The 13302-nt window shown below is 48.3% G+C and overlaps 1 protein-coding gene across 3 annotated transcripts in view; it reads left to right on the forward strand.

Annotated features, from left to right (window-relative positions):
• Nucleotides 1-13302, forward strand: part of LOC142560163 (phospholipid scramblase 2-like) — a 31295-nt gene that overhangs the window by 13013 nt on the left and 4980 nt on the right. The window contains exons 1-3 of one of the 3 annotated variants that reach the window (XM_075672039.1): nt 4440-4582; nt 8989-9587; nt 12957-13174. In XM_075672039.1, coding sequence (XP_075528154.1) covers nt 9059-9587; nt 12957-13174 — 747 coding nt within the window. In that variant the 5' untranslated portion in view covers nt 4440-4582; nt 8989-9058. Of the gene's footprint in view, nt 1-841; nt 925-4439; nt 4583-8988; nt 9588-12956; nt 13175-13302 lie in introns of those variants that run through there. The other 2 variants (XM_075672038.1, XM_075672040.1) reach the window with 2 other exon arrangements.

The raw sequence follows: 13302 nt of genomic DNA on the forward strand, positions 1-13302 counted from the left end.
GTTCTGTCTCCGAGGCATGTAACGTGACAGATGGTTTGGCGACACAAACTTAACCCGGCTCGTTAATTAAAAAAAAAAAGCTGTTCTTCAGTCTCAGGTGCCTCGTCGTCATTGTACATAGCAAGCATTCTGGTATGACAAGACACAGGAGTGCAGCCACCGCATTTTGTACAATGCAAAGATACGTTAGAACACGGCTGGTCCTTGAGCAACTTTTATTAGTCCATTTATGGTCGGTAATGAATAAAAACTAAATGCAATAGAATATAGTCTTACTTGCTCCAGTCGACGTTAAGCAACATTACCTTGCTTCTGTACAGCTAGGTGGCGCTCGCATGTCTCTTTTTTTTCTTTTTTATGTTGGAACAAGTTATGAGCGACACCCTGTACACCGTGTGCCCCAGCTAACGTTAGCCAAGCTGTTCAACGAAAAAAAGAAAGATTAAAATAACACGGTGCAAGCAACATGAGACCTAGAGTTCGGTCGTCAGCGTTCCGATAACCGAACACCGTAAATGTCAAAAATTTTTATCTTACAGCGTGGGCTTTAATAAAAGTTTTCGTTGAAAAGCCTACGTAATTTTAGCTGGGACACCCTAGATATTTGCACGATTATCAATATATTCAAGTTGATAAGTCATCGCTGTGTTCGTCTTAACCTTTGCATCAAGTTTTATATTTTGGCACTGCTCGCCTCAAGAATGAAAAGAATAAATGCTGGATTCTGTCTTTAAGTCGACGCCAGATCTTCATTCGATATTTTTCAAAAAAAAAAAAAGCCACGGACTACTTAGATTGGAGTAAACGCGCTGACTCGACGTCGTCTTACGACTCTGCGCAGGACTTCATGTTCTTCGAGAGCCCCGCCGGTGGGACGAACATGGATCTTCCCGGCAACATCATAAATTAGTTATTCGACGATCACCGATTTTGTCCTGCCTCCCTAAGACACACCAGGCTGCTCACACAGGCTGCAGCCATGACACGTCTTCAGGGCCTGTGCGCGGTCGACTGCGTGTCTGTGAACGCAGCCCCGACAGTATTCGCGCTCACTGCTACGCTCACGTGAATGAGCTTGTTTTCCGATTTCGTCGTGCGCTTCTTGCACGATACCTTCTTATAGGGCCTGCAGAGCCCGCTATAACTTAATGCGAAGACAGCACTAAATTTGCGTTTTATTTCTGGCAGCAAATTTTAATTCTCGAATGTTTGAATTGGTTCGTTGCATTTTGTTTTAAATGTGTTATCTGTCATCTCTTGTCGAAAAAAAAAATCGGCAAGCGTGCTTGCGAAGTCTGTGTCATGTTGAACGAATCCTGTAGCATGCCGCGTCTTATCGCACGCAATACCGGCAGGCTGAGCCGTCCTCGCACTATAAGTACAAAAAAGTAAAACCTCGTTATAGCGTATGTTTTCCGCATTACAGAAGGTAAGGTTATAGCGACGATGACGCTTATAAACATCGTCACCATTTGCCCGTCCTTTCTCCATAGCCATCTCCACCTGTGTCTATCCTGCGGAAGCGTAACCCATATCCTTAACTGCAAATTTTTCTAATCTGTTAAATCGCTGCACGTTATTGTCTACCAGTTATTAGAGTTGGAGGTCGTTCCCACCGCTGTCAATTAGATCTAAGATTTGGAGTCGGGCTTGTAGGACGATCAGACGAACTTGGGGCGACAGGACTAGGCGAGCGGGATTTATGTACATTATTTACATTTGAACAAGTGATACATTTACACAGTCTAGCGTGACACTCAAATGGAGCCCGCAAGACGAAGCATACAGCAAACGAGCACAGAGCTCATGAGTACATTGATGAGCACAGAGCACGACGACGAGCACACACTAGGCACCGACAAGAGCTCGTTTTATCCACTTCGTGTTCCCTAGATCCCTAGGTGAGGCAACACGTCACCGCAAACAGGCCACCTCTCTGCGGGACGTTTTACAAACACACACACGCACACACAGGTTTCAGTGCCCCACCCGCGGGCAGACGACCTTTGCAGCGCAGTCGTCGTGGTGCCATTGTCCTGCGACCCCGTAGCCAGGTGGTCACGCCCGACCCCAGTTGGCGCCTCTAAATTCCAGAGCTGCCTTTCTCCTCTTTTCGAACGAGGCGCTTGGTGGATGAACGCTGCCGTAGTCAAGTTCTCCAAAGGAAGTTCACGGTTGGTTAGCGCTGTTCCTCGCTGGTTCTCTGAAAGGCGCCACCACCCAGCATCGGCCGACGCACCTGCAGCGGACGCACCTGCAGCAGTAACCCTGCAGGCCGATCCTAACACAGTTCATGATTGTGCAACATTTTTTTTTTTGAACCAGTGGTCACGTGTCGAGAAAAACGCGGTAAGGAAATGGCTCGGCCGAAATCCTGGTTAGACGCGTGGAAACGGTAAAATGGGAAACTAAAATAAGATCAACTAGAATAGAGGATGGGGGGTATCGCCAAATGTTCAAACGCTTTTTCAAAGGCAGCCACGTATTTGCTTAGTGGCCATGGCGGTTCCATGGCTAAGCGATTCCGCATCCGAGCACGAGGTCCCGGCTTCGATGAGCGCGGATTCACCGGTTGCATGCTGACGGTCGACGATGCAAAAAAAAAAAATGTCGGTAAAACCTACTTCGCGATGACTTTCTACGGTAATGCGTTAAGCATTAAATCAATGTATAGCCACACAACGTAAGCAACCGTAGAAGCTGAGTTATGTGCGAGGCGTGCAATGCAGCGATACTACTATGTTTCGCTTCTCAAAGCACACTAGGCGCCATCTAGCGTCGCCGCTGAAAAGCCTGCGTGTGGACTGCAAGATTCACGGTGCGCCGTGCTGCGATAAGATCCTTATCGACACTTATCTGTCCTTATCAACCTTATCGGACACGATACGACCTTTATCAGCTCTTATCAGTGCTTATTAACCTTATCAGAACACGCCGTGGTTGCTCAGTGGCTATGGTGTTGGGCTGCTGAGCACGAGGTCGCGGGATATAATCCCGGCCACGGCGGAAGCATTTCGATGGGGGCGAAATGCGGAAACACCCGTGTACTTAGATTTAGGTGCACGTAAAAGAACCCCAGGTGGTCAAAATTTCCGGAATCCTCCACTAGGGCGTGCCTCATAATCAGAAAGTGGTTTTGGCACGTAAAAACCCATAAGATAAACCTTATCAGAATTGCTCAGACTCCTTATAGCTCTTTAGCACCTTATCCATCAACACCAAATAATTATCAATCGTATGAGACCCATTTAACTCCTCAACACTCCTTATCATCCTTATCAACTCAATGACTGCTCATCTGTCTGTAGTTCGCGGCCTGAAGAGCATGAACCATCAGAGATCGGTGTCACTTCGCTCCAACCAAGGCACATCCCGTGACCACCGAAACGAATCGGGGATGTGGCGTGCGTGGCATTACATTTTCGCAAAATCGGCATTTTCTTGATGTCTACAATGCTCCAAGTCGGCGTTACAGTGGTCCTGAGGTAGCTGTCATTCCACCATCACTGAATCTTTCAACTATGCCTTCATAAAAACAATTCTCCATTGACATTTGTTTTCTACTGCCGGTGCAACACAATCATGTAGTTCAGATATATTCGCTTTCTGCGAAGTTGGGTGCTTAACCCGGTGGGTAAGACCCTCGGCCTCTGAGCGTTGGGTGGTAGGTCCGAAACTCACCACTAACGTTTGTCCCTTCAAATTTATTTTGTTTTATGGAATAATTTCTTTACAGCTATTCGTCTTACGTGACGGACGCGAATACACGCAAAGTGCTTCGAGTGGCTAGTCTCGTGGCAACTTTGCGTGTATTTGCGGGCTTCTTACACGCGCTCAAAAACACTTATGTAGCGCGTATTGAGCAAGCGAAAGCTGTATTGCGAATTTTTCATGTTGCTCTACAATTTTCTCCTTGACACTTTTCATCGAACTACAATTTAAGACTAATTATCTAATTAGACGGAACGAAAAAGAATAATTTGGTTATTTCCAAGCGTCAGCGAAGTATCGTACCAATAAAAAAACGTTCTGTCCTGCACCGCCTATATCCACGCGGCGCAGACCGCCAGCTGCTACGTGCTTGTGCCCTTTGCAACTGCTGCTTGCGTTGGAAACTGCCTGCTCTGTCTGCGCGTTGCCAGCTCCGATTCTCGGCTCCTTCTCCGATGTGGCGGGTAATATAATAGTTGGGGTCTTACGTGCCAAAACCACTTCCTGATTATGAGGCACGCCGTAGTGGAGGACTCCGGAAATTTCGACCACCTGGGGTTCTTTAACGTGCACCTAAATCTAAGCACACGGGTGTTTTCGCATTTCGCCCCCATCGAAATGCGGCCGCCGTGGCCGGGATTCGATCCCGCGACCTCGTGCTCAGCAGCCCAACACCATAGCCACTGAGCAACTACGGCGGGTGAGGTGGTGGGTACGTGCCACGTTCACGTGTCATCGCCATCATCGCACCTCGCGCTGGCACGGGGCTCGCGTGGAACGCGCCAGGGCAGCTCGCGCCGAACGCGGCCGCAGGCGGACGGGTCCACACGACCACCAGCAGCACGACGAGACCCGCTGTCGAGCCGTCCGGGTGAGCGCAGTTCCTTTGATATTTTTTTGCTGCGCACAGGCCGCCGCAGTGAAGCTCGGCATCGCTGATTCGGAGCCTGGACGTCCATCGGAGACGGAACGCCCATCGAGCCTGAACGTCCAACTGCCCAGGCTCGTTGGGCACTCCGTCTCGGTTGGACCACTCGAGCCAAAAGCCGGTAACGCTCACGGTAAAGCGCACTGCCATCGAAGAAGCACTTTAAGTGCTTTTTTTCTAGACAGCGTGGGGGCTTTAAACTAGCCTGCGCATTTTAAGGTCGTTGGCTTATCTCGCGAGCTCTAAGAAATATGTTATACGCGTCAGAATGACCGAAGTTCTTTCTACATTGCGGCACATCGAAATACCGCAAGTCCGCCTATCTCGTCCATCTTCTTCTTCGCTCTCTCCTAGGGTTTTTCCATTCTTGATTCCATCTTTCGTGCAGAATAAATGTGTATAGGCGACAGTTCAAATCCCGGCGAAATATCTCTGCGTTTCATTGCAGCCCTCTATTACTCTCAATTCAGCAATTACCCTTTCTCTAGCGGCTTCGACTTTCGGCTACACTTCTATCCCAAGGGAGTTCGCGCTGCCATGGATTACTTCCTCTGTGATACAAAACGACTGCCGAGGTAATTTGATAGTTGTTTCTCTGTTGAAAGCTTATGCAAACCCCGAGTACAGTTTATTCCATCTTTACATAATCCTGCTTTCCTTTACTTTCTTTCATTACGCCATTGTAAAATGAGACTGTGTTTGCTACGACTGAGTGCCGAATACGCGTGTTTCTTACTCCGCTATTTCGTACACCGGGAACTGCGCTGCGCAAGAATATCCACTTGCGTACGCCTCGTACTTCCGGCACTGCTGCAAACGACTCGTCAGATGGAGGATGGACCTTCAACGAAGGGTTCCTAGCGAAATGCCTATTGGTGCTTCAGATTTCTTTATTTCATCATTCATTAGTACAGAAGGATGTCCCGTAGTTGCAAGAACTGTCAGGGGGACCTCCTATTAGTAATTTAACATTGCATGAATTGCATGAACATTGCATGAACATGAACATTGCATGAACATTATGGCAGCATAGCAGCGACAGACGTAAGAAAACACGAAGTTAATGAAAAAAATAAGCAAATACAAAAAGTTGCTTACAAGAATTGAAGTTCAAAACACAAGCAAATGAAACCGATACAGCGTATGAATAAATAAATATTAACATTAATAGTAATTAAATTAAAGTAATTGACACGTTATGGAAACATAGGAACGACACATGTCAAAGAACACGAAGTTAATGTAACAGATAATTAGAAACAAATATATGCTTACAATACGCAAAGTACAAGTGTTATATAGACTATGCGACAAAAAATTTAAAATGCCTAAGAAAGAAGAAAAAAAGAAGACAAAGGAAGATATAGAATAACAAATAAATAAAGCTGTCGATACAATAGGTAAATACAGAATCATTGAAAACTGGCAAATAGATTTGTGTTGTGATTTGTGTTCGTATGAGAACTAGTGTTCTACATACGGTGCCAGTAGTTAGCCTCGGGCATCACTCCACTCGCCATTACTATTTCGCCCGCTGCGTCTGTCCTGTGTGCGGTGCACCCGCTGGGTGACACCCACCCGGACGCGAGGCTTCCGGAATAAGGGAACTCTTCGTCGGGGCCGACCGTGCTGTGCGTGTGTGCGGTGGTAAAACATGCGCAACCAGACAGGGCGAGTCTGATTGGGTGGCCGCATTTACAGGTGGCCGCATTTACACGCCTCGCGCATGACTCGCTTCGACGGTGGCAATACGTTACGTCGCCATAATCAGCGCATTTTACCAGTGCTGACATATGGGGATGAAACTTGGAGGCTGACAAAGAAGCTTGAGACCAAGTTAAGGACGGCGCAAAGAGCGATGGAACGAAGATTGTTAGGCATAACGTTAAGAGACACAAAGAGAGCGGTTTGGATCAGAGAGCTAACGGGTATAGACGATATTCTAATTGGCATAAAGAGGGGAAAAATGGAGCTGGGCAGGTCATGTAATGCGCCGGTTAGATAACCGTTGGACCCTTAGGGCTACAGAATGCGTACCAAGAGAAGGGAAACGCAGTCGAGAACGACAAAAGACTAGGTGGAGCAATGAAATTAGGAAATTCGCGGCCGCTAGTTGGAATCGGTTGGCGCAGGACAGGGGCAGTTGGAGATCGCAGGGAGAGGCCTTCGTCCTGCAGTGGACATAAAAACAGGCTCCTGCTGCTGCTGCTGATGATGATTAATTGATTGATTGATTCGACGCTAAACGCATTGTCGACAGTCGTTGTGACATGGGTTCCGCTAATATTTTTTTTTATTTGTGCACTTGAAAAACATAAAGTAGGCGTTACAGGCATTGAATGGAGGAAGAAGGAAAATTTTACACTCGGCAAAATCTAGTACACAAAGACCGGAAGTTTATTCGGGGTAGTTATTACCGGAAGTTGTCAAGCGTGCGAGACATGCTTATATTGTCTACGTCAATAATTTGACCTCTCTTACGATATACCGCCGGGAAGAAAAATGCCTGCACAAGAAATGCGAATGCACCGTCAGAACACCTCCTTCTGAAATCTGCGCTCGAAAGTTTGATACGTTGACTACCGGGGCGGACCGAAACGCGTTGAGCCTATAGTTTTAACAACAAGGACGTGCTGCACGTTTTTTCAAAGAGTAATTGTTTGTAATGTCAAGACTATAGCGTTAAAGCACGCAACTTGGCCACAGGAGCGACGTCCTTCGTGTCACCTTATGGGGAATGAATGAATTATGGGGTTTTACGTGCCGAAACCATTTTCTGATTATGAGGTACGCTGTAGTGGGGGACTCCGGAAATTTGCCCACCTGGGGTTCTTTAACGTGCACCTAAACCTAAATAGACGGGTGTTTTCGCATTTCGCCCCCATCGAAATGCGGCCGCCGTGGCCGGGATTCGATCCCGCGACCTCGTGCTTAGCAGCCATGTTATGGGGAAGCTGTAGCTCCGTGGCTCCCGGAACAGTGGTTTTTCTCTCGACAAGCACTGCACCGAATTTGGGGCTGCCAGCTCTCGAATGCACGAAGAATCGAAGGGGTAAGAGTGGGTTGAAGGGAACCAAGTAAGGATTGCGTAGGTTTCTTTATTTTCTCGCGCTAGTGTTTTTATTATAGTCGAAATCACCAAATAACGGTATAACGCACGCTACGTGTCATTACACACAAATTTTACATGCTTCCATTTTCTGATTATGTGGTTTCTTACTGTTTTTATTGTCTTCTTAATTTTCCGAGCAACGGGGCAAATCGATGCCTTCGAGGCCTTTGGGGTAGAAATGAATAAAAGTGGCCGCGTTCGCTCAGTCGCTGTGCTCCACTGAAGGCAACGTGACTTAATAATAATAATATTTGGGGTTTTACGTGCCAAAACCACTTTCTGATTAAGAGGCACGCCGTAGTGGAGGACTCCGGAAATTTCGACCACCTGGGGTTCTTTAACGTGCACCTAAATCTAAGCACACGGGTGTTTTCGCATTTCGCCCCCATCGAAATGCGGCCGCCGTGGCCGGGATTCGATCCCGCGACCAACGTGACTTTGCGTCTTCGACCACGGCTATACCAGCCGCATTCTGATCGGGCAGGAATGGTGCAGCGCTCGAGTGCCGTGCCTTTCGAAGAGCCACGTGGTGGTCATAATTAATCCGGAGCCCCCAGCAATGGCGTCTCACATATGTCGCCTTCGAGACGGCAAACGCCGTTGATCACTCACCAGGCACAAGTGAAAAGAGGCTGCTCAGTTTGAATGGCGTCTCATTAGGAAAGCCGGAGGCGCAGTGCCGTATCCTCCAACTTTTCAAAAAAGAAAGCGGTCGCGCTTCCAAGGAGCTGCCTGCAGCCGCTAGGAGCTCGCCTGCTTCCAGGGAAGCGCAGAAGTCGTACGGCATTATTTCCAATGTGCACACACGCGCTGAATGCCATCTGAGGTTGCGCTATGTGTTATGGAAAAGTCAACCTACCTACACGTGAAGTATATCTATCCACTATTTCGTACTATTGCTATCCTGTATAAATACGGCGCCACGTATGACTTCCGTACAGTGAGAAATCTAATTGTTATCAGCGTTCGATCATGCGGATCGACCAGCGCTCCAGGATCATCCATTTCTGATGCACACGTGGCGTTGAATAAACAAAGAAACACGCAAGATGGTGCAAGGAGCCTTAACTGAATGAGTATTGAGTTGTACTCAACCACTAAAGAGAGGTCTTTACTGTCTCGCTTTAACGCTCAGCGACACTTGCTCTTACGACAGTCAAATGACCGAAAATGGCGGGTATATGGAGCGAGCACGTTTCCCCATGTCGCCTCCTCACGGCGCGCTTTCACAACGCAGCTACGCTGCGAAGGAGCTGCCCAAGGCGTTCGTCCGCTGACGGCTTTCCTGGGAACAAAGAGCATCCGCGATGGCGTCGCGGCCGGCATCACAGCCACCGCCACCACAAGATGTCCCGGCACCGGCATCAGCGCCCGGAGGATCGCCGGAGCAGCGGCCTACGGTGCCGACTGCCGGAATGACCGGAATGCCCATGACTCGAATGCCCATGACTGGAATGCCCATGGCCGGAATGCCCATGGCCGGAATGCCCATGACTGGAATGCCCATGGCCGGAATGCCCATGGCTGGAATGCCCATGGCTGGAATGCCCATGGCTGGAGTGCCCATGGCTGGAATGCCCGTGACTGGAATGCCCGTGACCGGAATGCCCATGGCAGGAATGCCCGTGACCGGAATGCCCATGGCAGGAATGCCCATGGCCGGAATGCCGGTGGCTGGCGGCCCTATCAATGCGCAGCGCGGACCCTACGTTCAAATGCCGACGCCGGGATTGGCGCCGTCGGCCTTGCCGGCTATTCAGGGTTGTCCCGCGGGTCTGGAATACCTGGCCAAGATCGACCAACTGCTTATCCACCAAGCTATAGAGATCCTGGAAAGTACGTGTCGCTCCCCGGTGCGGTCGATTCGCGGGCGAGACGTAGACTCGATCGGAAACCGCGCAAAATTACAGGGCGTGAGAAAGTGTCATACATAACAGCCCTCACTAGCAGCAAAGCGTTCATTTTTTTTTTTTTTTGAGGTAGCACATATAAGTACATCGCTTTGCAAGAAAAAAAAAACGCGAGAACACATCAAGGGAGCATGCGTGGTAGTAAAACAAGTACGCAATCTCTCCGGTTAGAGCGAAATTTCCTTCGGAAAGAATGAAATTGCGAGGAAAGCTTACACCAGCATCACCGCTCTTGTCGATGTGGAGGGTGTCAGGGATTAGTGGTGCGCGCTCATCATGGTAGTTTCACAATATGGCGTAATCTAGAAAAAAAAGAAAGAGTTGCTCACAGCCACTTTAAACGCCGTGCAATCACACGTGGTTATCTTTCTTGCTTACTGACCTCATCTGAGGGTTCACGCACGCGGTAATTCAACCAAGGCCTCATTTGTCCGACAGAAAAGTCACCGAGAAAAAAGAATCCGATAAACGAAGTCCCCACTTAAAATATACTACCCATTTTTCCGCAACGTCTTTCATTGTAGGTCCCTCGATTGACTTTTTTGACACGGATTACCAAGCTTACTTGGAGCAGTAAATAGCAGACTAACGCCTGAACTTTTGAGTTAGCGCCGATCTAATCTGGCTTTATTGTCTTTCTTTAATTAGGACCTTTGTTGATTAAGAGAGCTTTACCTATTAGTGATCTTGGTGCCTTACCTCCCACTTAAATTGCGGCTTCTGAAATCGGCCTAGCTACGGCTTCATTGATTACCTCCATATTCATCTTCCTGTTATAAAGCTGCATATTTCATTGCGATAACAAGGCTGAATTTGTCTGCTTTTACCTTAACGCCGTATAGTTAGGTCTATTTCTTCTCGATTAAGAACTGGAGTACTCTAGCATATACTGTAACTCTATGCTAGTGTAGAGTCGTTTCTTTCAAACTTTTTATTTGTGGAAACCCTGAATTGCCTCTCAAGGTCGCGGGTGTAAATGATTTATTCAAGTTAGATCCGGGTGGAAGCATAAATCTCTGTGTTGCTGTCCTTGCTTCCGTTTGGAATTACGTTCGATTTTGCAAAAAGCACTTATGCAAAACAAGAAATCGGGTGAATTTAGTATGTGTCAAAAAGTCCTGCTTTCAAGTTCTCGGCGGTTGCCGCCGCCGAAAGCGTGGTCCAGGGGCATTTGTCCTCGCTTTATTTCAATGCGAAACAGTTTTACGACCTTAAACGTTAAAAAAAGAAGACACAGAACACATCCCTGTCGATACGTGCCACCGATTGCTTCGCGAGCGCGCCGGCTCCGTCGTGGGGAAGACTATTCATGGCGGGAGTAGATCACGTGACCGCGACTAGCCAATCAGCAGCTCGGGGAAGAAGAGAAACGGGTCGCGCGGCGCGTACCCCACTCCAGTGACCTTACGCTAGCGCGTTGCACAGCACCGGTAAACCGCTATTTAGTGAGCAGTAATAATTTTAGGGACAACCTAAAACTCTCTAATACGTACTTGGGATGTGGACACGCTAACAACTGAGGTATCGTGCAACCTTCGCACTTGGCAACGTTTTATCGGTTTTCCGAGCGTACTAATTTGGGAATGTTAGCGACTGTGCACGCGTCTCGGAGGCCATAACAGGCAACACTGTGATATTGCGACGACGTCGTTCACATCGTAGAGCAGCTTTTGTTCTTGAGAAAATGACGGTGTCCCATCGCACGTAACAAAGGGCGCAAGCGAGCACTGAAAATTGCTGATGGTACATTTGACGCCCAAAGAATTTCAGACACAAGACGAAACGCAGGAGTGCAAATACTAGGAACTGCAGGTAAATATGATTTGATCATTGACAGTATGTGGCCCTTTGGGACCCTTAGAATCTTTTTTTTTTAATCGTGGGCACCGCGATGATGGGCTATTAGATCAACAATTTCCCAGTTTTGTGCAAATTTATGTCGAATAACATGGTCGTGGAACACTGAACTCATCCGCAGAAAAACTTTCAGCCATACGAATCGACTGCACAGTACTATGGCAAATTTGGTTGTTACAAACAGAAAATGACAGAGTTAACAGCCCAATACAGCAGCACTCAAAGCGCTTCCGTAAACTAGGCTATACTGCAGCCTACACAACCCACCCAATGTTGTCCGTTGGCGTACAGCGTGACAGTGTGGATTCGTGCTATGCAGAGCACGAATCCATAATGTCACGCCATACGCCAACGGACTACTTTGTGTGGCAATGAATGGAAAGCTAAGGGCGCGGACCTTCTGCACGTGTGTTACTGCGCCAAGTAGTACGGCAGCGTTTGAAAACACTTTTTGTTTCCTGCAACAGACGCTCAATCGACGCAGTATTCCACGTGCGACGGTTCCGAGTTTGCAAAGACCGCAGGAGGGAAAAGCCTGTAACGGATTCAACACTCAGTGGTGCGTTCTTGCAGCGAAGCTGTCTATGGCTAGGATCTGGCGTATCGCGTCCGTGGCTTGACCAACAATATTTTGTTATGCTTGGGCCGATCCCGAAGATAGTGCGCAATACCAGGCCGACCGGCGATGGCGAGGTGCAGTTCGCCTTTGAGGGAACCACAAGCACAGCTTCGATTGGTCATCCTTCTTCACAGAGTGGAAGGGCACTGTTTTTTTTTTCTCTCTTAGTTGTTGTAAATGCGTTGTTTGCGTTTTCAGTGCTCCAGATTATACTATAACGCGGATGAAATTGTGGGAATCCTTTTCCCAAGCGCTCCCGCTTGCTCGCGCTTTGCCTCCGCAGCCTTCTCCTCATTGCCGCAGAAAGTTGTCGTGAGAGATGCGATATCAGAACTGAGTTACGAATTTTAACTCAAACCTGTGCCCAGCAAAACAAGTCACTCTCAAGACAATGACAACGGCAAGCACCCTCGTCGATCGTCGAGAACAGAAGCGTTGGCTATTTATGCACGGCTCAGTGAACCTTCCAGTGCAATCGCCGGTTCTCGCGCAAGTTCCAGAGTACCCCACCATTCGCGTCGCGCGCATAATCTGATAACACAAGGCCCAGCGACAAGATAGGCAACAGATAGAACCAGCGATAACGCACGGGAAACTTCCGAAACAGAAGGGCGCGCCTTGTGCTGAGCGATAACTTCCAACAGTTTCTATAGCCGGTGAAACATTACGGTAAAAGATAAGGTACCCACGTCAATATAGCGTCTTCCTTTACGCTTTGAATCAGTGACTGCCGCTATTTTACCTTTTCGAGAGAGCTGACAAGAGGAACGTTGGCAGAGTCAGATTGCACGCTGACGCTCGTATGTTCAACTCGCACAGTGTTGGTTCCGTTCGAGCAGCAGAACAAGTACGTTGTGAAGAACTCCATGGGCCAGTTCGTCTTCATGGCGCTCGAGCAGAGTGACCTATTGAGCCGATGCTTCTGCGGCAGCATCCGACCATTCCAGATGTCGCTGATCGACTACCGCAACGTCGAAGTGTTGCGGCTTTTCCGGCCACTTCGCTGCGACTGCGGCCTTTGTTGGTGCTGCCTCCAGGCACGTACATATTGTCCATTGTACGGTAAGGCTAGAGCTGTTCAATTGTAGAACTTGCGCACGCATCCTTTCCGAATCGCGGAAACTCGTTCGGGCTTTTTTTTTCATCGAGTCCCCGCAATGCCCTC

This window comes from Dermacentor variabilis, chromosome 10, assembly GCF_050947875.1.
Source record: "Dermacentor variabilis isolate Ectoservices chromosome 10, ASM5094787v1, whole genome shotgun sequence".
Classification (NCBI taxonomy): Eukaryota; Metazoa; Arthropoda; class Arachnida; order Ixodida; family Ixodidae; genus Dermacentor; species Dermacentor variabilis.